Source organism: Zingiber officinale, chromosome 10A (assembly GCF_018446385.1).
Source record: "Zingiber officinale cultivar Zhangliang chromosome 10A, Zo_v1.1, whole genome shotgun sequence".
Classification (NCBI taxonomy): domain Eukaryota; kingdom Viridiplantae; phylum Streptophyta; class Magnoliopsida; order Zingiberales; family Zingiberaceae; genus Zingiber; species Zingiber officinale.
The window spans coordinates 98,599,121-98,626,538 of record NC_056004.1 but is presented as its reverse complement, the minus strand read 5'-3'; the positions used below and the strand labels follow the sequence as shown (position 1 = coordinate 98,626,538).

General features: G+C 36.1%; 3 protein-coding genes and 1 long non-coding RNA gene across 5 annotated transcripts in view; 2 read left to right on the top strand and 2 right to left on the bottom strand.

Moving 5' to 3' along the window:
- Nucleotides 1-18: 18 nt before the first annotated feature.
- Nucleotides 19-3,906, bottom strand: LOC122027014. The gene is made up of 4 exons (XR_006124243.1): nucleotides 3,603-3,906; nucleotides 3,308-3,543; nucleotides 2,014-2,155; nucleotides 19-1,765 (listed from the first exon to the last, which is right to left on the bottom strand). It is a non-coding gene; the product is annotated as an uncharacterized LOC122027014 (long non-coding RNA).
- Nucleotides 3,907-6,124: 2,218 nt separating this feature from the next.
- Nucleotides 6,125-7,988, top strand: LOC122027692 (aspartyl protease family protein At5g10770-like). Its single transcript, XM_042586695.1, has 2 exons — nucleotides 6,125-6,293; nucleotides 6,618-7,988. Exons 1-2 carry the CDS (start codon nucleotides 6,149-6,151, stop codon nucleotides 7,880-7,882), a joined length of 1,410 nt encoding a protein of 469 aa, XP_042442629.1. The 5' UTR covers nucleotides 6,125-6,148; the 3' UTR covers nucleotides 7,883-7,988.
- A 1,061-nt stretch (nucleotides 7,989-9,049) lies between these two features.
- LOC122026879 (GBF-interacting protein 1-like) lies at nucleotides 9,050-20,895 on the bottom strand. 2 transcript variants are annotated; one of them, XM_042585606.1, is made up of 11 exons: nucleotides 20,570-20,895; nucleotides 19,456-19,499; nucleotides 18,581-18,680; nucleotides 18,018-18,144; nucleotides 15,510-15,786; nucleotides 15,263-15,401; nucleotides 13,632-14,022; nucleotides 12,689-12,992; nucleotides 10,949-11,113; nucleotides 10,070-10,576; nucleotides 9,050-9,396 (listed from the first exon to the last, which is right to left on the bottom strand). In XM_042585606.1, the coding sequence occupies exons 1-11, from the start codon at nucleotides 20,730-20,732 to the stop codon at nucleotides 9,106-9,108; spliced, it is 2,508 nt and encodes an 835-aa protein (XP_042441540.1). In that variant the 5' UTR covers nucleotides 20,733-20,895; the 3' UTR covers nucleotides 9,050-9,105. The 2 variants fall into 2 exon arrangements, with proteins under 2 accessions (XP_042441540.1, XP_042441541.1); XM_042585607.1 differs by having other exon boundaries at nucleotides 12,689-12,989.
- Nucleotides 20,896-26,554: 5,659 nt separating this feature from the next.
- The window catches only part of LOC122026833 (uncharacterized protein At2g29880-like), a 945-nt gene continuing 81 nt past the window's right edge, over nucleotides 26,555-27,418 (top strand). Inside the window, exons 1-3 of the mRNA XM_042585539.1 lie at nucleotides 26,555-26,676; nucleotides 26,743-26,815; nucleotides 26,900-27,418. The exon at nucleotides 26,900-27,418 is cut by the window's right edge and continues 81 nt beyond it. Of these exons, the coding sequence (XP_042441473.1) occupies nucleotides 26,555-26,676; nucleotides 26,743-26,815; nucleotides 26,900-27,418 (714 nt within the window). The remainder of the gene's footprint in view (nucleotides 26,677-26,742; nucleotides 26,816-26,899) is intronic.

Here is a 27,418-nt window from a genome sequence, read left to right as displayed (position 1 = left end):
GAATCGGCGGAGGTATGTTTCTCTCAATATACTTTGCAAAAAAAAAAAAAAAAAAAACGAAAGAAAAGCAAATGAAAAGTAAGAATAGTTTCAAGTAACAAATGATCAAAAGCTAATCATGAGTTTTTTTTATTTACAAATATCTAAATTTAAAGTCAAGGCCCACATAAATTATTTATTTGTTTTTTAAAAAATATTTCTTGATTTGATGCAACCGTGCTGCATGAACGAGGTGGCATCTAAAATCCACTCCAGTAAATGATCAAAATCAGGATTAATTACAAAGCAATATTACCAGATAGGCGTTGCTATGTTGCATCCGGTGGAATCGTTTCTTCATAACAACACGCCATGCATCACCGAAGCCATATATAATACTTTGGCATTATGTGATTGTGTGAAACCTAATCTATGTCACTGCATAGTCATATAACAGATACTTAACACCGGCAAGCATTGACACCATATTTGTCATGTAGAAAGGCTTTCATAAGACAATTGCTGTAAGATCCCTGCCTCTCTTATGGAATACCTATCGTACTTGAGGCGTAGTATTAGTGCTAACATTGTTTACATGTTTGCATTCCTATCAATATAATAAGCAAACAGCCTTAAATTCTCTCGCTTGGGATCGCAGTGATCTCACTCTCAAGCTCTCACTACTAGGCGCACTTTTCCGCAAAATAAGGGATCAATCGGATAATGACATGATCAAGTTATAATGTGTAGCTCTGAGATGTGACTCGCTAGTTCTCTCCCTATGAGTCGTCGATCGAACAGGTAGTAGCAACTCACATGGATTGTGCACAATTCACAATTTTTGAAGTAGAATCATAAACACATGGACCTAGAATGACACGGAGGAAAGGTGAATCTATGAAAATTTTCAATTGATGAGACAAGAATTTTATGTTATTAGATGCATAAATAGATAATAACAGTTCATCCAGAGCAATTTAGAAGATAAGTCATAGTCATCATCATAATCGTCACTAGGATTTGCCGTAACTAATTAAGATTAGTTATTATCTTTGCATTGAGTACTATTAAAGATGAATCATTAGTAATATACTTAATCAAATAAATCATTTCTCATTAACTTAACTAAGGGCCTGTTTGCTCCACATAGGGAGAGGAGAGGGAATAGTCCATAGTGCCCTCCTGCTGCGTGAAACTCGTCCAGCCAAAAGCTAGGTGGACTGGACACACAGGAGAGGAAGAGGGGAAAAGGTAAAATGGTTGTAAAATTTATTCCCTTTATCAATTTTACCTAATAATACTCCTAACCCCAGGGCTTAGTGCGGTGGTGCATTTCCTAAGCAATGAGGATTTAATTCCCACGCAAGATACACTTACCTATTGAACTATTGGTGAAATTTTAGGGTCACATCAAGAGTCATCACGCTTCCTAATTTAATTGGTACTCTCTCCTTCCCCATTATTTGCTCACTATGGTTAGACTGAGCCTAAAGATTGTTCTTTTTAATTGACTCCCTCTGTCGCTTGCATCTATGCTAATCGAAAACTATTGTTCATTTCTTTCCTTTTATTTGTCAGAAGTGAACTTGACACCTACATGCGCTGAGATATTAGAATTAATAAAAGACAGGAACTGAAATAGTTAGCATACCTGGCAGTCCGTGTAAACAACCACTTCCATCAGCCAAAACCCCAGTTTGAAACCATTTGTGGTCGCTTGGGACTACACCAGCCAAGCAATGATCCATGCAGAGAGCCACAGCACGATGTAAAACCGAGCGTGCGTCTGTAATCACCAAGAGTTTGCATTGTTATTTGTCTGATTTTGAGTATCGATTTGTCTTGTTTATTTTTAATACTGATGAAACTAATAGGAAACAAACAGAAGGCAAAGAAGGGAAAAAGCTTTCAGCGGCGTTTTTTTTATTTTGATTAATCTGCATTGAGCCTACAACGGAATTCAAATCTTGCAAGAAGAATGATCACTGTAAAGTTAATTTATCAAGTTAAAAGATGACAAAAACAAAAACTTACAGCGCGCCTGTAATGTTTGGAAAACGATTTCCCTATTTTTAAACTGCTCTTTCGAAAAAGTGATCCCTATTTTAACATGAAGCTTCAGTAACCTTCTGTAGGCTGTAGCTCTGCCTCAGTCAGCAGCCACATAGCAGAGTGTCTGGACATAAAAAAGTATTTTAGATAGTTAATGTGAATAAATGTTTCATTCAAAGAGGGCATAAAAAATATGATCAAAATCATATCAGTAAACTGAATACAAAAGTTAGATGGATGTCGATCCAGATATCTATATACGCAACATTGCAATTAATGCATGTATATCATGGCTATATGCTGCACATAATTAGGCAAACATGCATGAACCATTAGATTATCATATAACTAAAGTTTAAGAACATTCCTCATCTTTAGCTTATTGAAAGCAAGCATGACCCTTTGGCCGACAAAATTATTCCCTAGTGCAACTATGCTCCAAAAAATTGTATGGGGACAATTGTGTGATGCATGCACCCTATACATTGGAACAACGACACACCATCGCAGTGAACCTAACGTGACTGATGCAGTTAACAAAGACATGGTAATATTCAGAATAATTTTGATTAGTTTTAGTTTGCAAGTACAACTAAAAGTCTAAAATACAAATTAGCAAGTAATCCCATTTAGACACGCATGAACTTTCCACCTTAAGTTGGGGGACAAAATGCCCAACTACTAATCAACTAGAACTTTCCGTCATGATTCAAATGCAATAGTTGTTTTACCTTTATCCTTGAAACAGCACAAAAGTTTGGGGGGCGTAGACTTGTATGACGTTATACCAATGAGATACATATAATAGATTCATCTAAACACAGAATTTCCATACTAAGGAGCACATGTGAATTGTAAAGACTGTAGGTAACGCAAAGGCAAAAAGTAGAAACAACTATTGCATTTGATTTCCAGCCTAAGCAGTAATATTTGTGAGGAACCTGAATCCAGTGAACAGAAATGATCAGATTCTAAATAGAAATCACTAAAAGAAAGGGCATCTGCCAATGAAACTGGATAAAAAAGTCAGACTACTGTATTGATTTCGCATCACTGCCATTTCGATAAGCTTCACATGAGAGATTTCGTGGACGAGGGAGAAGGGTGCCTACTCCCAGCATTACAATTATATTCGCAATCTAATCAAACTCTACCTAGTCATGTAAATTCTTTGTGATGTTAAACTGTAAACGACTGATATGGATCTTGTCTCCAACGATATCAGTTGCGTAACCATAGAAGGAACATGTACAGATTAGTGATTAGATCATCTGACCTTCCGCAGCTCTAGATGGAGCACAGATCCGAAGACCTTCCGCAGCACCACCGCCATTAAGGCTGTGAATGGATCTGCGCAAAGAAGTCGGTGGGAATGAGGTTGAGATCGCCTAGGGGCGGGTGGTCATTCATGTGGTCCAGGTACAGGCCGCCGGAGTTGGATCCGGAGAGATGGAGCATCGATCCGAAGACCTTCCGCAGGACAACCGCCATTAGGACGGACCCTGATTAGATCTGAACAAAGACGTAGATGAGAATGAGTTTGAGATCGCCAAGGGGAGGGGTGGTCTTACTGGAGCAGGATCCGGAGCGATGGAGCACCGATCCGAAGACCTTCTGCAGAATCGCCGCCATTAAGGCCGCGATTGGATCTGCACGAAGACGTAGATGAGAATGAGGTTGAGATGGCTGAGAGCGGGCGATCTTCCTGGAGGTCCGGGCTGCGGCAGCTGGAGCAGGATCCTCCGGAGCGATGAAGCACGGATCCAGAGACCTTCCGAATCGCCACCGCCATTAAGGCCCCGATTGGATGACCGAAGGCGAAGAGGAAGAGGCGGAGGGGGCAGATGAAGGTGGAGGAAATTCGAATGAAGGAGTTGCGATGAAATTTGGGCGGCCCAGTTTGAATATATAATAAAGGGAGCAGATCTTCTTGTCCCCGTTCTCTATGGAAGAGGGCGGGATGGACCACTCATAATTTCGATTAAATTATGATCATAATTTGATCATAATTTATTGTGATCTTTTTTTAAATTCATCATCCTTTGCATGTTATAATTTGGTTCGAACACATCCGGAAGTAGTAATCAGGTTGCTAGATACTGAGCAAGCAGTAGGGGGATCCTCTGATCCGTAAATGGACCAGGAGATGATTCATTATATGAGGACCCTTGATTTGGATGGACCCCATCATTAAATAGGTGGGATCCATCCAAATCAAGGGTCCTCATTAGTGGATCATCCCCTGGTCTGCAATTTACGGACCAGAGAATCTGCTCTTCTGAGTAAGGTAGTCTCCGGTCGCAGTTCAGATCCTCTGTCCCGAACTTTCTCTGTCCCCATGTCCCACTGTCGATCGGACGGTCCAGATTACATCTCAAGGATGCCTTACATATCACAAGGATACTGTACACATTTTAAAGATGTCATGATACCTTGAGATGTAATCTGGATCGTTCGATCGGTAGTGGGACATGGGGATAGAGAAGATTCGGGACAGAGAATCTGAACTACTCCGATCGTACTCTCCAAATCATACTATAATCTAAAAGAGATGATGAATATTAAAAAAAAACATAATTAATTATGATTAAATTATGACCATAATCCTACTATAATTATTCATCTCCTATCCATAAAACATAGGAGACAGGAGATCTATTTTTTCATAATAAAGGCGTCCAGGTCGGCGCAATCGTGCTCACCAAGGAGGACACGTGGACGGCTGATGAGTTGTTTAAATTAGACCGTGTAACAAGTCCGTTTGTTTTTCAGAATAAAAATACGTTAAAAAATATTTTCACAATTTTTAATTTCTATTTACACACAAAACTACAGCCCAGGACGGTAAACAATTCAAGCCGAACCCAACTGGTCAAGTTCGTTCGAATCTAAAATAAATTAAAATTTTATTTATTTATTTAGATATTATCTAACCTTCCATTTAAACTTATTTGATTATTTAAAATTTTTACTTCTTTAATTAGTTAATAAACTTAATAATTTAAATTTATTTGTTAATTTTAAAATCTTATTTATTTATTTAATATGTTTATAAAAATTTTATTAATAAACATGTATGATTTATAAATATTATTCACTAACGTTGTTTATAAATATTATTTACGAACATTATTCATTATTCATAAATATTAATGAGCTAAACACACACACATATATATATATATATATATATATATATATATATATATATATATATATATATATATATATATATATATATATTTTTTTTATATTATATATAAATAAGTGATTACTAAACCAAATAATAAACTTATTCATAAATATTCGGTCATTTACTGCCCTAACTATAACCATTAAGAATTTCTAATCAACTTCAAAATATAAAAAAGTGAATTTAGTGAAAAAAAATCAAATTAAATTCATTTTCTCTCTTTTCTACTATTACTAATAGTCTATAATTTGCTCTCCATTTCATTGGCTTTACATGAGGTTAGTGGTGTCGTATAATTGGTACTCTTCGTATATTAATAAAAAGCAATTGCCCTAGAGCAATGATTAAGTGGTAGCATATCTTTTCAATTTTGTAACATTTAACCATAGAGTCTAAATTTTAATAAATCAATGAATGAATTTTTCTTAATAAACGATTGACCTAACTCCTAAAAACACTAAGTTGATGGACTCACTTCTCAATCTTAATATTGATGACTAATGAAAATTTTTTGTAAGATAGAATTGATCATCTCCAAAATTAATCAGCGTAATCTAAATACTTATGCCAACTTTAAAAAAAAAAAAAATTGAAAGGACAATAAAATTATAAGATAAATCAAATCTACCTTAATCATATACATATTATTATCATCTAATGCTAGCATACACCTTGACCATGGCACGAGGAAAAGAAGAATTGAGCGTGCGAGAAAGGTTAAAATCCACTAATGCTCGCTTACACCTTGACCATTCCATTAGTACAAAGTGGGCACGAATAGAGACTTCCATTTTGCTCACTTGTTGGATTCCACTAATTTCAGTCTTTTCCAAAACGCTCTTCCACTACAACTACTATCATTCCAAAGACCATGGCATTCGTATAAATTCCCCCGTTTTTCATTTCTTTGCACGTCGAGAAGGCATGACTTCTTCGCCTTTCCCTTCCCTCGGCTCTATTCTGATAGTTTTGCTTGCTTTAATAGTTAATGCGAATGGAGAATCAAGAAGCCATCACAAGGTTAACGTTTCCTCCTTGTTGCCAAGAAAAGTGTGCTCCAATTCCATAGGTGAGCACATGCTACGTGATTTGGGAAATTTCAAGGGCGTATTTGAAAATTATGTATTAAACATTATGATGAAATTTTAGCGTAAAAAAATAGCCCCAGTGTATAGCATAAATGATGGACACATGATATCGTAATGATCAAGAGTCAATTCTTAGAAACTAACAACCTGGAATTTACCCCACCTGTATATACCTCCCTCCATATCCGAGGGGTCGACGCTAGAAGACCGTTAATGTAAAAATAACAATGATTATATGTGAATAAATAGAATAATAAGGGGCAAAGTGTAAGTGTTTTCTATTTTGACTCTGGTTTGATGAGCAGATGCCCTCTCTAACGTTACGAGACTACGCTTGGTTCACCGGCACGGTCCGTGCTCGCCGGCGGTGAGGCGCCGGAGATCGAATTTCGAAGCTGAGATTCTCGCCCGTGACCAATTACACGTCGGCTTCCTCCGCCAACGGATCGCGGCCGCCGAGCTCGGTGGCGGCGGCACTTCCCCTGCATCAACGAGAGCGGCGCCGTCGACGAAGATTCCCGCCCGCAGCGGCGCATCCGTCTCCGCCGGCGACTACATCGTCACCGTGGGACTCGGCACCCCGCCAAAGGCCCAGACGCTGTTCTTTGACACCGGCAGCGACGTCACGTGGGTCCAGTGCCAACCCTGCACCGTTTCCTGTTACCGCCAACTCGACCAGCTTTTCGACCCGGCTTCCTCGGCCACCTACGCCAACGTCACGTGCGCCTCTGCCGCTTGCTCAGACCTCGATGCGTTGGACTGCAGCGACGGCACGTGTATCTACGGCGTGTCCTACGGCGACGGGTCCCAGAGCGTCGGGTTCTACTCGTCGGACGCGCTGGCGCTGACGCCGTCGGACGCGGTGCCGCGATTCCTGTTTGGTTGCGGCCAGGCCAATGAGGGCCTCTTCGGCCTGGCCGCGGGGATCCTCGGCCTCGGCGGCGGCCGGCCGTCGCTAGTGACGCAGACAATGAAAAAGTACAACGGCGTGTTCGGCTACTGCCTGCCGGCGTCGGCGAGCGATACCGGCTACTTGGCCTTCGGCGACAGCGGGAGCACCAATCCGACTGTTAAATACACGAACATGTTGAGGGACGCGAAAACGCCGACGTTCTACTTCATCAATCTGATAGGAATCAGCGTCGCCGGCCAGCGGCTGCGCATCCCGCCGTCGGTCTTCGCCAAAGCCGGTACGCTGATCGACTCCGGCACCGTCATCACCCGGCTTCCCCCGGCGGCCTACGCCTCGCTTCGCTCGGCCTTCCGTGGGCGTATGTCGAGGTACAAGAAAGCGCCCGCAGTGTCGATCCTCGACACCTGCTACGACCCGACGGGGCGCGGGGAAGTGAAACTGCCGGCAGTGGCGTTGCTGTTCCCTGGCGACGTGTCTGTGAACCTGGCCCCGGAGGGGATCGTGTACACCGTGAACGAGTCTCGGATTTGCCTGGCCTTCGCGGCCAACGACGGGGACGACGACGTGGGCATCCTGGGGAACGTGCAGCAGAGGACGTTCGGTGTGCTTTACGATGTGCCGAAGAAGAAGATCGGATTTGCAGCCGGAGGCTGTTAAGCTAATCGAAGAATGTCAACAGGGACAATTGTAAAAGAACATTACCACTAATGTCTATCCTAATAAACAGTTCGAGGGTCATTAAGGGATAACCTCGTTTAACATCTGTGCACACTTTTGATTCTTAAATTTCCTACACTATCTAAATATATTAAAATTTAAAAGGCATTTTGAATTGTTCAAGAGTTTCACTTAATTTAGCCTTGTTATCTATTTCGATGACAAAAATACTTTGAAGCATAGAAAGATTAGAAGCACACCTACTCAAGAAGAGTTACCCAGGCTACTAGATACTATCTGACCAGAGTCTGATTGGCCAAACGCCAACAATGTAGGACGAGGTCACCTCCTGATCGAGCATAAAAGCGAACTGTCGATTAAGTAATAGCTTAGGGAACAAAAATGGAGACAGAGCATCAACCCAAAACAGCATCACAATAGATGACCTTACTCAGGCCAGACATGATGAAGGCATCCAAAGACATAAATATAACAGAATATAACAAGACAATGGAACATATTATAATGCACTTAAAAGGTACTAAGTCCTGCTTAAACATAGACCAGATATACTAAGACAGGAATAAAACAAGTAATCAAAAAGTCAAAACACGACGTTACAAAGACGGTAAATTCAAATTCGCACAATCGTCAAGAACACATGAATTCTACAGGCAAATGCAAACTGGATAGGCTACTGATGATGCATGGATTAAGAAACTTAAACAATCACTTTTACTTTGTTTTTAGGTTTTTCTTTAGCTCAAAACATAAATTTACAGCAAAAGCAATGGGAACAAAATAATAATAATAGTCCACTAGCTTTAGATTCTTGGCGTATCTAATGTTTAATGGCCTCATCTGAAAGTGATGACGGAAGATATAAGTAGAGAGAATATTTTGTCCCTAAATTGTAAAATAAAGAAAAAGCAAATGGCAAAGAATGAGCAGCAAAACATTAGAACCAGGGGGAACCACACAAGTAAACATAAAAAAAAGAGAGGTCAGTGTCAGTTCACAAGTATAGCCCAAACTATGAAAGTCTAGCAACTCCAAACCCTCATAGGCCTACCCATGCAGGATGGCCATGCTGTAGATATAAATATATATCCATTCTTCTTTTTTTGTTCATTCAATCAGGCTTTACTGCCGCTTAATGTGTCTAAACTGAGTAGTGACCGATGACTGAGCTGTGGCTAATGTAACTTAGGTTTGGAGTGTCTTCAATAATTATTGGTCCAATTTATTTGTGCATGCTGTGTCGGTTGATAAACACCAGCAGGAGGGGCTAGCATTTCTACACCCCCGGGTACACTCTGTGACGGCTGCAGCAAAGGGTGGACAGAACCAGCAACTGCCGGTGTTGGGGGATACATACCGCTGAAGGTGCCGTGCCCAGCCTGAGCTGGCGTAAATGTCATGTGTTGTCCCTGAGGAATGTTGTAGAAAGAGCTAGCTTGAAGTGAGGAAATGTCACGTCCAGGTGCAGGAATCCATACTGGTGGACCTTCGCTCTGCTCGAACAAAAGTAGAGATAAGGCCAAGGTGAGTTGGCGTATACTGCTTGAATGTAAGCACTTAAAAGGGGAAAAAACATCAAAAACATTTTCAGTATGGTAATTCTACAAAATAAAATGAATGAAGCAACCAACACAAATATGTAAAAATAGTGAATGAAAATCTTAATCGAACTAAAAAAAACCAATGAGTTGATGAAAGACTTGTAGGAATCTTATTTAAAGAATACAGGAGATAAAAGATATTGATACGCAAATCAAATAGCAGTCTGTTTCCCTGTTCTTCTGGAACTTCAGATAACAGATGTAGAACTCATACTTCTTTCATATTACCATGGCCAAGAATCTATACTTCCGTAAGCTAAAAACAAAGGCTTCAAAATGTAGATATTACCGGACAGACAAAGGTTAGAACAATCATTCAAACAATTAAGAGAAACTTAAGTCGTCCAGTGGATCTATAACAGTTCAAACAGATCTATGAGGAGCTTAGGTGTAAAGCAGCAAATGCAGACCACTGAGATCAGGAGCATGGACAGTGGCAAAATGCAAAGATTCCCACATAGTGCAGAGTAAAATTTGAACCACTATGATTAGTCATGAATTGTAAATTTAAGGATCTACAGTAGCAGCATAATTAAACAAACACATAGAAAAGCATAGAAAATACCTGTTGTCCGGAAATATAAGCATTATTCTCCTTAAACTGTGACGATACCAGTTCTTCATTGGCAGTTGAATTTCCAGTGCTAACAGCAGGAACAGAAGTATAGCCAGCCTGGGTTGAGTTATATGTTCCATAAACAGTTGGTAATCCAACAATAGTTGAATTGCCAGTGTTAGAACCAGGTTTGTATTGTGGAAGAGAGTACTTTACAGAAGCAGCAGCAGGAGTTGCAGCTCCAGGAGTTGGATACATGCCACCCGTAGGAGGTTGCTGAGGGAATGCAGCACCGCTCAAGAAATGATGAACCGCAGGTGGAGGGGCATAGAATGGTGAGAAATATTGACTGTAGGGAACGTAGTTGGGGGAGAAATGAGATATATGTAACCCAGCCGGTTGACGGAAGACAGGAATTGGCTGCTGAGGAATAGCAAGAGAGCCCTGCATGGTGCCTGCAGCTTGAGTTCCCAGAGGAGTTGAGCCCACTGTCGATAGTACTATGTTGTTGGTATTCTGAATTAGAGAAAAAAATGAGTGGGTGCATCAGGATCTTTAGCAAGACAAAATAGTTGAGAGCGCAAACAAGAAAAACATGATACATGACCATAATCAATAACCAAGACAGGCCAAACAGAGGTTTTTGCTTAAAAGAAGGTTAGTTGTAGAGGCAAACAGAAATTTGCTTAAAATAGGTGTGGCATATTTCTGCTATAAAAATAATAATAAAAAAAACTACTCTTAAGCAGAAGGGATGAAGATGGTATAGCAATTGTTATCCAGAAAAAGTGCTCATCATGCAATAATGGAAGTGATGCACAGGTCAAGGAAATAATTTTTTTTAAGAAACAAAGAAAATAGATGATAGCTGGAAGGTTAAACACAAACCTCTTGGGAAGCCTGGCCAGACTGAGCAGGTAGAAGGGCAATGTTCCCATTGTACCTAGTGGAGGCACTAGATGCAAAAAAAGGGGAGATCCGACCATCAGCATCAGGAGATGGACGATAAAATGGGTTGAAATAACTAGTGGATGGATCATAGTGTTGCTGTACCTGCATCAAAAAAATCAACACCCAACTTGTTTTAGCATAAAAAATGAGTAAAGTTGAAGCAAAATGTCAGTTTCCAGCATCGTACATCAGAAATCAGGATGCTCATCTCAAACCAATTTGCTGTCCATATTAAACTGCAATTAGTGATAAAATTTGAACTACTTGCAGGATCGGAATCAGAAAATCCATCAAGTTTTATCCCTCCCAAATCAAATATCAAACATTTAGAATCAGATACAAGCATAAAGTTTAGTAGAACATGTGAATGTTTTTAGAGGAAAGTACTAGTTTCCTTAAGAGTCAAGAGAATATTTTTATGAAGTAATAATTAAACTTTTTATGGAAAATAGCAATAGTCACAGGATAAACAAGGGATCAAATATCACTTATTTTACATTAATCCCCTACCTAAAACCTACCTAGAATTTTGAAATCCAAGAAAGATATTTATCCATGACAATTACTATTGATCATTCCTCATGGTCATTTGAGTTTATTATCCCACCATTGCTAAAGTTGCAGCCTGTGCTGCAATGCAACTCCACTCTCGAGTTTTGAGAAGTGTATAGAATGTTTCATCTTGCCCCTTTCTGGGAATAGTGGATTCTAAGCCATAGAAACTAGGGGTGACCATTCAGTTCAAACTGAACCTCACCAAATAAGGATAAACCTTTTTTTTTTTTTTTTTCCCTTTTTGCCTTCATTGTTTGAACCAAAGCAAACTGAATAAGGTTACAAAGTAAACTAGAATCATGCTAAAATTATCCAGTTATTTGGCTTGGTTCAGTTTAACCAAATTAACATAGTATTCTTTTTTCTAATAAAAACCCTATGTAGCATAGGCACTATAAAGTTTATGTTTGCAATTAAAATTTTAAATACATAATTATTAGAAACATACGACATTTATAATGAAGAATGATTGATATATAATTGAAGCGTTTCATCACATATAGTAATGGAGAAAAGGCTCAAATTTTATCAATTACATTTTAGTTAGAATCTAAAGAATGATCCTATATATATTATTTTTTTAATGGATGGAAATATGAAAAATTACAAACACTTTGATATTTCAGCTCAAAACAATTTTCGAAATAAAAAAAAACCAAATCAAAGCCAACCAAAATTGAATTAATAAAAAACCAAATCAAAGCAAAAACAAATAATTTGAATCAGTCTGGTTTCCCCTAATGGATACTGGTGCAAAAAAATGTCTGGATGGTTTGCAAAAGTGGTCAAATGAAGGATCAGGTCTACAAAGTTGGGCAGAGAAAGCAAAAGTTTTTTCTATCGAACAGCTCCATAAAATAACTTATTAAATTGGTAATGCAATTGGGATGATAAATCATTGAAGCAGTGAATTTGTTTTTTTTTTAAAAGGTAAATGGTGTTAACAAAGATTCACTTATACAAACTGGCCATTAGCTACCACCAGATTAGCTCCAGTATCATCCATAGAGATCAATATAATAAGATTATTAAAAGAGAAGAAGGATGCCTATAAAACAACAAGTAACTTGTACTGAAACATACGTCTAAAGCGATGGTATAAAGGTAGTGCATGCATTTTACCAGAAAACTTGGAAGACGTGACTCACGAGCCTGAGATTCTGAGCTTTCAAAAGAAGTAATTTGGCTACTGAGCTGTGGTACCAATCCTACAGGAGGATAGGATGGTGTAGACTGAACAATCAAATTCTGAGAACCTTCTGGACTTAAACTATCTTCTTGATTGGTTTGGTTGTATTCTGTTTCAGGTGATGCGCTATTGGAAATAACAATTTCCTTCTTTGAATAATTATCTGTGACCTGTTCAGGTGATTGAGTCTGTTCAGAAAAATCATCTTCTTCAGCAGTTGAGGATGTTGAATTGCTGCTGAAATTACAGAAGCAAACCATAATGTTAGTAGAGGAAAAACATAGTAACTAAGTTAGTATGACAGCGCATAGCCAGACAGTAAATTTCATTCGCAGAAGTATCATAAGAATACAGTTCTCCCTTATTTGTATCAATCAAGAAGCAAGGAACATGCAGCACAAAATGGTTTCTGATGTTGCAAGACCTCCACACAGTGGAAAACCATAATAATAAATATGAAATCATGAGTTTTTTTTCCATATAAAAGCTTCGTCATATCACACTATACTGGATGCAAAGTTATGGCGCATCAATGGGGACTTAGTCAAATAACATCTCTCAAGTTTTAGACCACATCCAAAGATTTCTTAACATAGCAGAATTTCCTGATTTACCACAAACAAAGAGGAGATGTTGTACAGTGCATATGCAGATGAAAATAGCAAAAAGTGCAACTAATGTATAAGAACCTATACTGGATGCAAAGTTATGGCGCATCAATGGGGACTTAGTCAAATAACATCTCTCAAGTTTTAGACCACATCCAAAGATTTCTTAACATAGCAGAATTTCCTGATTTACCACAAACAAAGAGGAGATGTTGTACAGTGCATATGCAGATGAAAATAGCAAAAAGTGCAACTAATGTATAAGAACCTTAAAGAATGCTTCTCGATAGTTTCATCAATCACTTTAGATGGCTCGTAATGTGGTGTCTCAATATTCTGTCCAGTAAGGTCCTTGGCAATAACCAGTTTAAACATGAAATTAGCATCAAAGCTTCCAAAACTTAATCCATGTCGCTCGGATTCTGTGACCTGGAGATGGTTCGGAATAATCACATGCTGTCGGTCTGATACCTTCAGATCTTCTACCTTCTTTCCTAGCTTAACAGAAGCACCTTCTGAAGTAGCTGACAATGAGGATGGTAATGAATCGGAAACAGCTTCAATCACTACTGGTGCTTCAGATGTGCCATTTGTCTCAGAAGCCTGAGCAGGGTTTGCAAGTACTGACTTGGGTTTCCACTCTTTATTAGGAAGAGGTGCTGAACAGAAAGAAGATCACTCAGTCTACTTCAAAGTTAGAAAACTAAATAAATACAAATCAGATCAGAAATATAGACAACAAAATTTAATAATTGTCACACCAGACATTTTCAATGCATGATATTAGTCCCAACAAACTAAGAATTGTGCAATGATATATATTAAATGTATTGTAAGAGGAGCATCAGAACAACAAATGTGAATTACAATAAAAACCCCAAATTAAAATATCAGTGTAATTAGGTGGAACAGGGGAGGCAAGGTCTCAGAATGTGCATTGTGTAAGCAAAAGAAGCAAGTTCCTAAACAGAAAAATGTCTCTCTATCAGTAAAAATTTCAACACAAATGCAAACAATAGATCTCTGAAACAAAATATTTGTGGCTTGTCTAATCTGAAACTGTCCCTAGGAAAAGAAATATGAATCCACTGTATTCTGCCTCCCTGTTGTTTCAAACGTATGGCAAATCCATTTTGAATTTTCCATATTATCCACTAATCCTCTTAAAACCACAAAAACAAAAAATGTCCAAAAGAATATCATGATATAGGGTATGGCAGTGTGATATATCAGGAACTAGCATTAAAATGAGAGATTGGTTTTGAGTACTAAATTATTATGTCAACCTGATGAGAAAGTGGACCTCTGCTATATTGCAAATTCATTAAGAATGATATACTGGCTTTTCTAATCCTTTTGGAATGTAAGATACAGCTCAAGACAACAACATCCAGTAGAAAGCTTCAGCCACCAGAAATTCAGTAATTACATCCAAAAAAATTGACTTCTAAAGTAAATATATCAAAGAAGCACGCATTTTATAAATTACAATACTTGCACAGTCAAGCAGAAAAACAATCCCCAAAATAGAGCATGGATTGATGCCATCCAGGATCAGCCCCAACTTGCATAGGAACTCTATCAACTACAAATTGCAACACCCAACATATAATGTACACTGACCAAGGAAGTTTATACAATCATTTTCAATAAGTTAATTTGCTAAAAGAAAATTTGGTTTGCAAGCCTTTGACAAACTTGTTTCTGAAGCTAGTTGGGCTTGCTTCCAACCCAAGGCTTCAACTGAAAAGAAACAAGATGCAGATATGCTTTCTCCAAAGAATTGAGATGCTGTGTGTTTTAGTTGATTTAGTAAAATTACCAGAAAAGTTTCTACTACAACTGAACATCGAAAAAGACTACATATACAAAAGATAAAGAAAATGAGGCCATGTCTACCTTTCTGCAAACCACTTGGATGTTGAAAGCGATTGCTGTAAGTAGAGGATGGTCTAATGCCCATAGCACTAGAAAAGGATGAAGATGCAGCTTGGGATTTTTCTGTGACTTCACATGTTCCTGATCCATGTGGTTTGATCTGTGGGCAGGCTCATGTCAGAACAACCTTTTATACTAACATCTAATAAAGCTATAGCACACCCTAACTAGTGATCACTGCAAAATCAGGCCATTGGATCCATGTTACCTGTTTCATGGTTCCTAGCTCTGCAGGGGTGCATGGATCAATAGATGGCACTGGCACCGGCTTATTTGAAGATAATTGATCAATATTTTGCAGATATGGACCAGATGCAGAACCACCCTTTGAGTCTTTGATAGGTATTCTGGAATTTGCAGTCTTAGTGGTTACTGCATCAGAAATTTCTTCTGATGGAGTGCCATTGACACCAGATATATGAGACCCCTGAGAAGACACAAGATGTTCTATGTTGCTGGGGCCATTGACAAGACCAGATACAGAGCTGAAAAGGAAGAATTATTAGGAAATTTAATCAAAACTCAGGTCAATTATTAGGGTTAGATCAAATTTTAAAATGAAGGAAAAAAAATATAAAAAAAATAATTGCTAGTAAAAGCAGAAGGAAATTGATAATACATAGTTTTGAACAATTTTTTTTTTACTTGTTTGCACTTTACACCATATTAGCAAGAACAAAATAAATCAATCTTTTCCAACTACCATAAGATTAATCTTATGTTTTTTCTCCAACCTATATCTCTTTTATTGCATCTAACTTATCTCTGTGGTACTAATGAAGATGTCCAAGAGGAACAACACGTCCAAGCTGCCTTATTTCAGTAATAACCATGAGGATTCTTGTTATGCCAGAGTCTATATCTTGCATGGCAGCAGGGAACAAACACTCTAAATGGATTTTGTCTAAACTTTCATTTTGTACTGTCTTAATTAAATAGTACCCGAGCAAGACTAATTTTGTGTGTCGATGTGACAATTTGAAACCTGAACTTGTTCCAGGAAAAACTGTACTTGCAACCAATGATTGAAATACCGTGCGGCATTGACGGTTTTTACCGCTCCGACGGGGGAGTGAAATCAGCACAGTACGTGCAACAATTTTGTGCTGTTCAAAATTAAATTTGAGATTTAATTAATTCAAATAATTTCCAACTTAAGTGTGATTTCGAAAAAACTTTCATAAGCCCTAATTAAATTATCGCAATAAAATATATAAAAACTATATTTAAAATTTACAAAAATAATAATAAATTTTATTAATTGATATTCAACAATTGTTTTTACTATTTTAAATTTTATTTAAAAATTCTAAAAAAATTCTAATAAATCAAATCTATATTTTTTCAATTAATGTTTAATTGATATTCTAATATTTTTTTTACTATTTTAAATATATACTATTTAAATTAAGAATTAATTAAATAAATAAATAGTTAATTTATATAATTAATATATATAAAATAACATCTTTGTATTAATTTATATAATTATGATTATTTAATCTAGGTGTTAGAGAACTACAGAGTTGACCTAAGCAGAATGTTACAAAAACCAATACTTCCATCTGATCCACATCAGAAAAGATAGCATATTATAATATATCAATTTTAATTCCAATGTATCAATTTTAATTCCAGTTATTGATAGATCAATTTTTTTCAAAGAAAACTATACTTAATTATTTTTTCTAACAACATTAAATTGTTCAATAATGGAAAACTTGTATAAAATCAATATACAACTTTTTTAAAATTATACAATAAACATATTTATCTAATAATTACTATATATATATTAAAAATATCAAAACCGTATCGGCACAATATGATATTGAAACCGTATCATTCCTATTTGGGACCAAAAGCTCGGCACAGATCGAGATTTTAAACCTTGCTTGCAACATATCCAACCCAAACAGCCAACCAATGAAAGAAAGAAAGAAAGAAAGAAAGAAAGACACAAAAGATGTTAAATGATGATGGTATGGCGTAGATATTTCAATCTAGTGCTACCCCAGTTAACATACTGACATGGATGAGAACCAACCAGCCATAATGTTGAGATTTCAAGTGTGGTTGTCAGATTGCAATGCAGACCTTAGACACACTAAATGTGATCCCGAATTTAGAAAAACTGAATGGACATACAAAATCAAAAATCTCATGAAGCAACAAAGGAATCCAATGTTCCTCACTATTGCTAGTTAATATGTCAAACTGATATCGCGATCTAGTACTATTCCAGTTCAAATGTTCAAGGTGTTGACCTGCAGATGAGAACCAACTAGCCATAATGATTTCAAGTGTGATTGTCAGATTGCAATACAGACCTTAGAAAACTGAATGTGATCTGGAACTTGGAAAAACTGAACGGACATACAAAATCAAGATGCCAAACAGGGTCTAATTGGATTGAAATCTCATAGAGCAACAAAGGAATCCAATATTCCTCACAATTCCTAGTTAAGATGTAAAACTGATAACGCAATTTACTACTATCCCAGTTCAAATGTTCAGGGTGTCCAACTGTGGAAGAGAACCAACCAGCCATAATGATTTTAAGCACAGTTTGCCAAGATAGTGATTCAGACCTTTGGAACATTGAATACGAATAAACAATCTAGATGGCAAGTATGGTCTCAATTGTACTGGAAAATCATGAACCAACAATCCTATGGTCGTATCAGTGAGAGCCAACTGTTTCTAAACGACATACCTTGATAATGGAATTGCAGGTTTATTCTCTGCGTCAGGAGATGTGGATGAAGATGTATTGGCTTTATCTATGCCTTGATTTAGCCCACTCTCCTTTGCTGCTGTTGCATTTCTTCCAGCAGCAGCATCTGGAGAATGACAATTTTTTGAGTCAATATCCAATAACTAGCAATAGAAAATATACATTAACAATATTCAATAACTAGCAATAGAATATACTAAAGAAGGCTTTGACCAAAAAGGGTAACCAATATGTGCTTTTGAAGTACCCTTAGTGTATATGCACGAGATGGGAAATGGGAAGTGGAATTTCAAGAAGAGTAGGATCAGTAAGTAAAGTCATCTATTTGTAAAGATATTGAACACCTTAGAGAAGTTCACATTCATACTTGTATATGATTTTGAATATGAGAAACATAAAAAAACATCAAGTGCATGACTCTAAGTTCATTTGTGAATACATGTAGCAAAGGTCTTGATATGAGCCAAATAGAGAAACCTAAGGCCATCATAGAAGTCTAGCTGCATAGCCAAAGCACGACAGCATTACAAAGAAGTACATACCATTAGGCAGTGAACGTGAGGAGTAATTTCCCCGACCTCCCCTACCTCCTCGTCCCTGCACACCAGGCCTCCACCTAGGCTCAGCGGATTCTCTGACATTCTGGTGAGAATAATAAAACATACCAATCATGAATAATTCAACTAAGCAGAATATAAAATGCCACTGATCCTATTTAGTTTCTGCATCCAACGAATACTAAATCCAGATAAGGTGATTTACAAATGTCAAACTGGCGTTCTGATGAGAATAGTAAAATATAGCAATCATGAATAATTCAACTCAATAGTGTACAGCATGCCATTGATCCTACTTAGTGTCTGCATCCTATGAATTCTAAATCCTAATAAGATGATTTATAAAGGTCAAAAGGCAACTACAGGAATGCACTTCAAAGAATATCTAAGAATAAGACAAACCATGCTCTCAATCTAGATTGCTCTAAAAGAACACCAGGAATCAACTAGAGTTAGTTGCGATTGAGATTAGATAAATTTGGCATGAGACAGGCCTGAGTTAAATTAAAATTTTGGCTACCAATGGGATATACTATTACAAGTTAGATTAAAAATTAATAAAGAGATAATAAGAACAAGTTTAAAAAAAATTAAATACATCTCCCTAGTTCATGTCATTAAACATAGATCCAATTTATCCTCTATGATATAGACAACACAGAAATGACATGCCTATGCAAAATCTTGTGTTAACTAAATGTCAATGACTTGAATTTACCAGTTACTGAATCTTTGATAAATATTAATTGCTTTGGAGCAGATATGTTGCATATGTCGTATACACATATATTATGTTTGAAAATAATAAAGGAAATCATAGAATTAAGCCATAAATGACAAACAAAACAATCAATATTTACCTCCTTTCTCTTGTCATGCTTCCTTTTGACCTCATGGAAAGTATCTGAAAATAAAGAAAAAATGATTTGTTATGACCTAATCCAGAGGTATGCCCAAGTGCATTTCAGAAGAAATCACAAGAAATTGAGGCACATAAATATAAACTGGCAATTGAATCCAGTATAAAATACCTAACGGACATAACCATGCCAGTATTTGCAAGAAGGCAGAGAAGAAAAAATGACACCGAATTGTAAATCCATTCTTTCTTTGCACAAATGCACACATACTTAAATTATCATATCAGACAAGAAGAGATAATTGCATTATCAGCTCTTTTAATTCCCTCGTGTTGGGTAAATGTGAACCATATTTCAACACCATGAATTCTAAATGAAATATAACATATACCTTTCACAAATCACTGGGAATACAATAGCACTCCTTAAAGCAAGGAACAAAGTCAAATACTTGCAACTTAATAAAACAACAAAGCACATAAAAAAAGTGTGACCCTGACCCTTTTGGACAACAAACAACACCGTAAAAGAACTTTAGTTGCTCCAATAAATTAATGATTGCAGAACTATCCATGGCGAGTCTAGATAAATACATGCTATAGCAAGAGAAGAGGAAATTTTTTCGTTAAATTAGAAAGGTAAAGTGATCAACTTAAACAATCATTGATATCTAAGAACAGGAAAAGCAAACAATATAAACCATGATTCACGTCAATATGGATTATTGTCTCATTAAGAATGACACAAAAAAAAGGTAGAACAGAAACAATTACGACAATCATAGCCTACTTGACGACTGAACAGTGTCTTCTACATTCCCAAACAAATATTTCTTCCAAACCCGTACGGATCAATGGCTGGGCTATCATAATAGCGACCCAGCATCGTAGGTCAAACCAACAAATCGATAAGAGGAAACAAAAAAATCACGGTCAATACCCCCAAATCTCCCACCAATAGAACCGATCAGCGGCGCCAAAAGCGCCACTGGGGTGAAGGAGATCGATCTTTCGAATGCTAATACTCGATTCGCACGATAACATCCAGCACGAAAAGGAGAAGCCCGGTATGGGAGTGAGCGGAGCAGGGGAGGAGGAAAGGGGGAGGAGGCGACCTTGAAGGAGGAGCTTCTGGGCAGTCTCGTTGGGATCCATAGAGCACTCCTTGAGCATTGCGTAAATCTCCTCGTCGGTGTGATTGCCGGCGATCTCCTTGATGTTCTGGATCGTGCGACGCACGCCGGAGGGGATCGAAACCCTAGCGCCTCCGCCGCTCATCTTCGGATCCAGGGGAGGAGGAGGAGGAGGAGGAGGGAGGAGGGTTTAGAGAGCGAGGAGATGAAAGATAGCGAACGCAGAGAGAGAAAGAGGAGACCGCCTTTTTTCGCCCTTTTATTTTCCCTTTCTTCCTTGCGGTCTTTTGCTGCGAGTGTGAGAACAGCAAGTAGGGCAGATTAGTTTTGGTTTCGGGGCATTTTTAAAATATTTTTCATTTTTTTTTTTACGTTGAGTCATTTCATTTTGCACCTTCAAGTATGTCAAAAACCTCATTATTTCATTGTACTTTATAATCGCTCTTTTAATCACTCATTGTCTCGTTTAATTGAGTATTATATCGCGGGACAGTACGGATCTCCCAGATAATTAAGTCAAATGTAAAATAAATTAAATCATTAAAATAATTATCCAAACTTGACTCTCTTTTTTTTAAGTTTAAAAATGATTTATTTAAATATTATCAGTATTTTAATTTAAGTTTATTTAATTATTTTAAACTTTTGTATTTTGATGGATAAATTTGGTAAGTAATCCGAATTAGTTTAATCATATTAAATTAGGTTCTCCGTATTTTGATGTATTATGTCGGTAGAAATTGAAGAATACAAAAAGTCGAGTGAAAGATCGGGCGAGCGAGAAGGATGTCACAGGGAGTGAGTCGACGAGCTCGGTGCATTCGAGAGACGAGAAGTTGGGAAGAATACACAGGTGGAGTGAGAATAACCATCTGAGGGATGAGAAGGCAGGAGGAAGTCTGCTCGAAAAAAAAGGTCGAAGTTAGGTTCGGATAAATTTTAACTTCGGATGGGTGGAGAATCGCCGAAGCGCGTGAAGAAGTAGACAGTCTATTTGGAAGTTGACCATCCAAGACACCTCCATTGTGTGTTTTGAAGGCTCGAGGCGCCTCGGATGACTTGAAGCACCTCGGATGCCCAATAGAGCAACTACTGCGGAAGATCCTTAAGGTGCCTCCATTCACCACAAGGCGTCTCCAAGAACTTAGCGATATTGCAGCACGGATAAGAGCAGGAATTCACGTTAGCATGCTCAAGGCATCTCTGTTGAACAAAGCGCCTCTAATGCAACTAGGTCAGCTAAACACTGGCAAAGTGGATAATAATTCAACCGAACTGAGGCGCCTCCGATGTCATGTTAACAAATAGTTAGTTTCAACTAGAATGTTAGAGCATCTCCAATAAGAGATATTTCTCCAAATATCATCCCCTCTCAAATATCCTTCATTGAAGGAGATAATTGTAGAAATCACCGGACACAAATTTGTGTCTGATGACTTTCCTTACTGTGGAGTCCACCAAAAGGTAGGCTAACATATTTTATGTTTTATTTTTTAAAAATTTAATTAATAGTTTTGCATGTTTTGAAAGATAAAAAAAAATTAAATTAAATTAAAACTGAACCTGGGCGAAAAAAATCAAAATCGAACGTTAATCAACATTTATTTTTTCCAAACATTAATCAACATTTGTTTTTTCCTAACGTTGGGCAATATTCATTTTCCCCATATATATATATTGTTCCTTTTATCTATTTTCATCAATTCCACACTCATTACGTACCAAAAATTTAGAGAGAAATAGATAAAAATTTCGATCATTATTTTAGTAATTTGTTCAACTCTTTAAATATCAACGAAAATTCTAGTGAATAAAGTTCTCGAGTTCGTCCTAATATTCTCGAAGATACAACGAACCCTATAATATCATATCCCGATGAAGCATTATTCTTGATGACAATGCGCAATCAATTTAAAGTGGTTAAATTTATGCAAGATTATTATGGGAGTACACAAAGGAGGACAATTAATAGAGAATGTGTAGCTGGACACACTCAACTTGTTAATGATTATTTCTATGTTGAGCCGGTGTATACTGATGACATATTTCGACGACGATTCCGGATGAGAAAAGAGTTATTTTTGCGCATAGTCACTGATTTTAAAAATATCCTAGTGGATATTTTAAATAGAGGGAAGATGTAGCGAAAGTCTGTCGCCTCTTAAGAAATACACAGCGGTTATCCGTCAACTGGCTTATGAATGTTCCGCTGACCAATTTGATGAGTACTTGTGAACGGGTGAAATAATTGCCCTCTAATGCTTGTCCAACTTTTGCCAATGTATGATACAAATATATAGAGGTGAGTACTTAAGAAAATCCAATGTAACTGACATCACTCGTTTACTTGAAATACATAAATAAAAGCATGGTTTCCCTGGAATGTTAGGAAATCTTGATTGCATGCATTAGGCTTGGAAAAATTATCTAATCGCGTGGAGGGCACAATACACACAAGGTAATCATATCTATCCAACAATTATGCTCGAAGTGGTCGCATCTGTCGATTTATGAATATGACATATGCATTTTTTTGGAGTTGTTGAATCTTGCAATGACATCAATGTGCTTAATGAATCACTTATTTTTAATGACATCTTGAAAGAAAATGCACTGAAAGTTAGCTTTATTGTGAATGATACACAATATACAAAAGGATACTATCTAACAAATGATATATATCCGGAATAAACCACTTTTGTCTAGAGTTTTTCCTGCCCTCAGGATCCAAAAAGAATAAAATTTAAGGAAAGCCAAGAGGCTGCAAGAAAATATGTCGAGCGGGCATTTGAGGTACTTTAAGCTTGTTGGGCAATTATAAAAAGTTTAGAGCGACATTGGTTTATGGATAAATGTAAAGAAACCGTGTATACATACATTATTTTACACAACATGATTGTGGAAGACGAATGTTATGTAATATCGATTTGCCATCATGAGGAACAAGATACTATCATAGCGAATTATGGCTCAACTAGTGAATTTGCTAAATGCATTTGAAGAAATTCGAGTTACATGATATTCAAGTGCATCATCAACTTTATCATGATTTGGTTGAATATACATGGGAAACATGTTATCGTAATGCGTAAATAACTAATTTATCATATATGAAATATTTAATTATTCAATTTCAAATTTGTGAAATATTTGAACTCGTATGTTGTAGTTTTTTTAAAAAGGTGTACGTTCAATATTGTATTGTTTTTGTTTAAATAAAATATTAATATTAAAGTAATTATATTGAATAATTGTCCAAATATATAGATAAATATTAAGTAAAAATTATTTATGGATAAATGGTAGACGAAATATATTAAAAATATATATTAGTTTTATTTAAATGTAAAATTATATATAAGTTAATAAAATAGTTGCAGAGCCCATAATTATTTAATTGGTGAGATATTTGATTATAAAGTTGGGGATATTTGAGAGTGATATATTTGATGGATGAGACCCATAAATATTTGATTGGTGAGATATTTCATTGTGAAATTTGAGATATTTGAATAGTAGAATATTTGAAGAGTGATGTGAAAGTGGGGACCATAAATATTTGGGAGAAATATTCTCAACCATTAGAGCATCAACAATGGCTAGGATATTTCTCCTAAGTATTTGTGGCCCTCACTTCCATATCATTCTTCAAATATCATACTATTCAAATATCTCAACTTTCACAATGAAATACTCCACCAATCAAATATTGATGGTCCCACCCATCAAATATTCACTTTAAAATATCCTCAATTTCACAATCAAATATCTCACCAATCAAATATTTATGGGCCCACGACCATTTAATTAACTTACATTTAATAGGCAATGGGTATGGAAGTGATGAAAATAGATGAAAGAAATGATGTATATATAGGGAGAAATTGAACGTTACCCAATGTTCGAAAAAAATAAACGTTTCTTCTAACGTTCAAAGAATTGAACATTTATTTTTTGAACGTTCGATTTGGTTTTCATTTTTAAAATTTTTCAATTTAATTAAATTAAAAAAAAACAAACGTAAAAATAATATGGCACCCACCATTTTGGTTGGCCTCACAAGATTTAATTAATTTTTTTTCCAAAAAAATAAAAGAAATAAAAAACAATGACACCCATCATTTTTGTGCCCGGTGATTTCCAATCACCCCTCAAATATTCCCCATAATGGGAGATATTTGAGAGGAGGAAGGGATATTTGGAGAAATATCCCCTCCAAATATCTCACATTGAAGATGCTCTTATAAATAGAGGCTTTGTCCTCACAAGACATCCACAATGGGGAATATTTAGAGGAGATATTTCTCTAAATATCTTCTCATTTCAAATATTCCTCATTATGAGGATAGGTGATGAAGATATTGAGAAATCATAGGGTATAATTATTTGTCTGAAGATTTTTATGGTATTTTTTAAAATAATGATAATAATAATAATAATAATAATAATAAAAAAGTGAAAATGCTGCTACAGTTATGTGGTGGGTCACCACAATCATTGTTGTTGTTTTTTAAATAAATCAGTAGCTTTGGTTTTTTTTTTAATTTAGGGGAGTGTATTAAAACTAGACTTTCAATGACTCTTTTGAAATTTAAAAGTCTAGAGGTATTCAAATTAGATTTTTATAAACTCTTTACAAATTTAGTGGTATTCAAAATAGATTTTTAAAGAGTTATAAAAAATCATGTGGTATTCAAACTTGACTTTTAAAGACTCCATAAAAGTTTAAAGGCATCTAAAATTGCAATAGATTTCCAAGGATTCTTAGAAAATTATTTAGTATAAATTTCAATGCCTTAGGTATTACCATAAAAAGTAAAAAATTGTCTTCCATTTTACCTAGAGATTTTGACAAATTTTAATCGCACTAAACTCTCTCAAGACGTCTCTAGGGTTGTCTCCTCTCACGATTAAAAAAACCTCCTTTCACGACCAAAAAAATTCTCCTACAAAGGTATGATTGTTACTGTTTCGATTGTTCATCTACAATTTTTTCCTTATTTCATAATGATTGGTACTGTTTCAATTGTTCGTCTATCTACAATTTTTCCCATCCCGATTGGTACCGTAAGCCTATATATCTGTCTACAATCTCTAACACCATCTCTAACGATTAGTATATACTTTTTTCAACTCTATGGGTCAACATAAGTAGATATTTAATTATTATATGAATATTGAAGTAAAATTTTTTGTTTGATTTCATTTTTTTAGTGGGTATTCAATTTTATTTTTTTATTTTATGAAGCACAATTTGTATATGGAAAATTAATCGTAAAATTTTTACTATTATATGAATAATGGAGCAGAATTTTTTATTTGATTTCATTTTTTAGTGGGTGTTCGATTTTATTTTTTATTTTATGGAGCATAATTTGTGTATAGAAAATTAATCGTAGAAACTTCGTGTAAAATATTTTTTTTTTTTTGGTTCATAGGTGGTTGTTTTTGCATCATTCTAACTCAAAATTGACTTTGAAATATTGCTGGTTTTGGATTTATATAATTTGGGAAAAATGGAGCAGCTGCTCTATGTTATGCAATTTCCAATATTCATTTTAGCAAAGAACAAAGGATCAAAGAAGATATCAATTATTTGTCAATTTTTAATTATACTATGAAAGTAGAAGTTAACACATGATCATGTATTTTTATACATGATGGCTTGCTTTCATAAACATGTGCAAATATGTAACCGAGAATGTATGAACTTTCAATGAAAACCTCATATAATTTAATAGTGAAATTAATAAATTAAGAAGCATTTGATTGTTGAAGTTTTCTTTCTCTGTTTAATTGGTTGCATAAGACAAACTTTTATTATAAAACAACAAAGAATATTGTTATATATGTGCTCATCCATCATTTTTCTATCTTATGCATGCTAAAGAAGTACTATCAATGGGAGATTCACAAGCAAAATATAATATATAGACTACGGAGGAGAGCAATGAATTATTAAGACTTATGGTTGATGCTGCAATGCGAGGATGGCGTGATAGGAATGGTGTGTTGAACAAAAGAACAGTGGAAATAAAAATACTTCCTACTCTTAATGCAACACTTGAGTGTGAAAAGACTTTTGCACAGTATTAAAGTCGTTTGAAGTGGTTCAAACAACAATATAACAACTATTTTAAGCTTATATGTCATAGTTCTGAGTTTGGATGGGATTCTATGATAAAGAAATTCACAGCTAGTGATGAAATATGGGAGGATTATTTTAAGGTTAGAATAATAAATTGTATATTCACAAACTGTGTATTTACAATTAGAATTTGAATTAAACTTATGATTTTTCTTCTTTAGCAGTCTCACCCTAAACATGAACATTATTGGACTGATACTTTTGAGGATTATGAAGACTTAAGACTTGTAGTTGGGAATGGAACTACTACAAGAAAATATGCAATTGGACTTGGAGATGACACTAATGCGAGAACCATTGAGACAGAAGAAAATGGGGGTACTAACTTATTAGATGATTACGTGTTTGATCACAACAGTGGTGAATTCATACAAAGCAATAGGCAAGAATCTTCATATCAGCCTCTATTTCCTGAGGACCTTGCTTCACCATTACCATCTCAACCTATGAGTTCCGAGGTTCCACAAGCAACTAGAAAACGAGATAGGACCGAATTTGAAGCAAAATCAAGCACTTCAAAGAATATAGACCCAGATGTTTTAAATAGGCTCTGTTACACCATTGAGAAAACATCTTCTAAGATTGAATTAGTTGGCGTTGCAGATGATAATTGTTGGGATGCTATAAAAGAAGTCTTAAACTTAGATAATCACACTAGTTACAAGGCGCTTGACTGGCTCAAT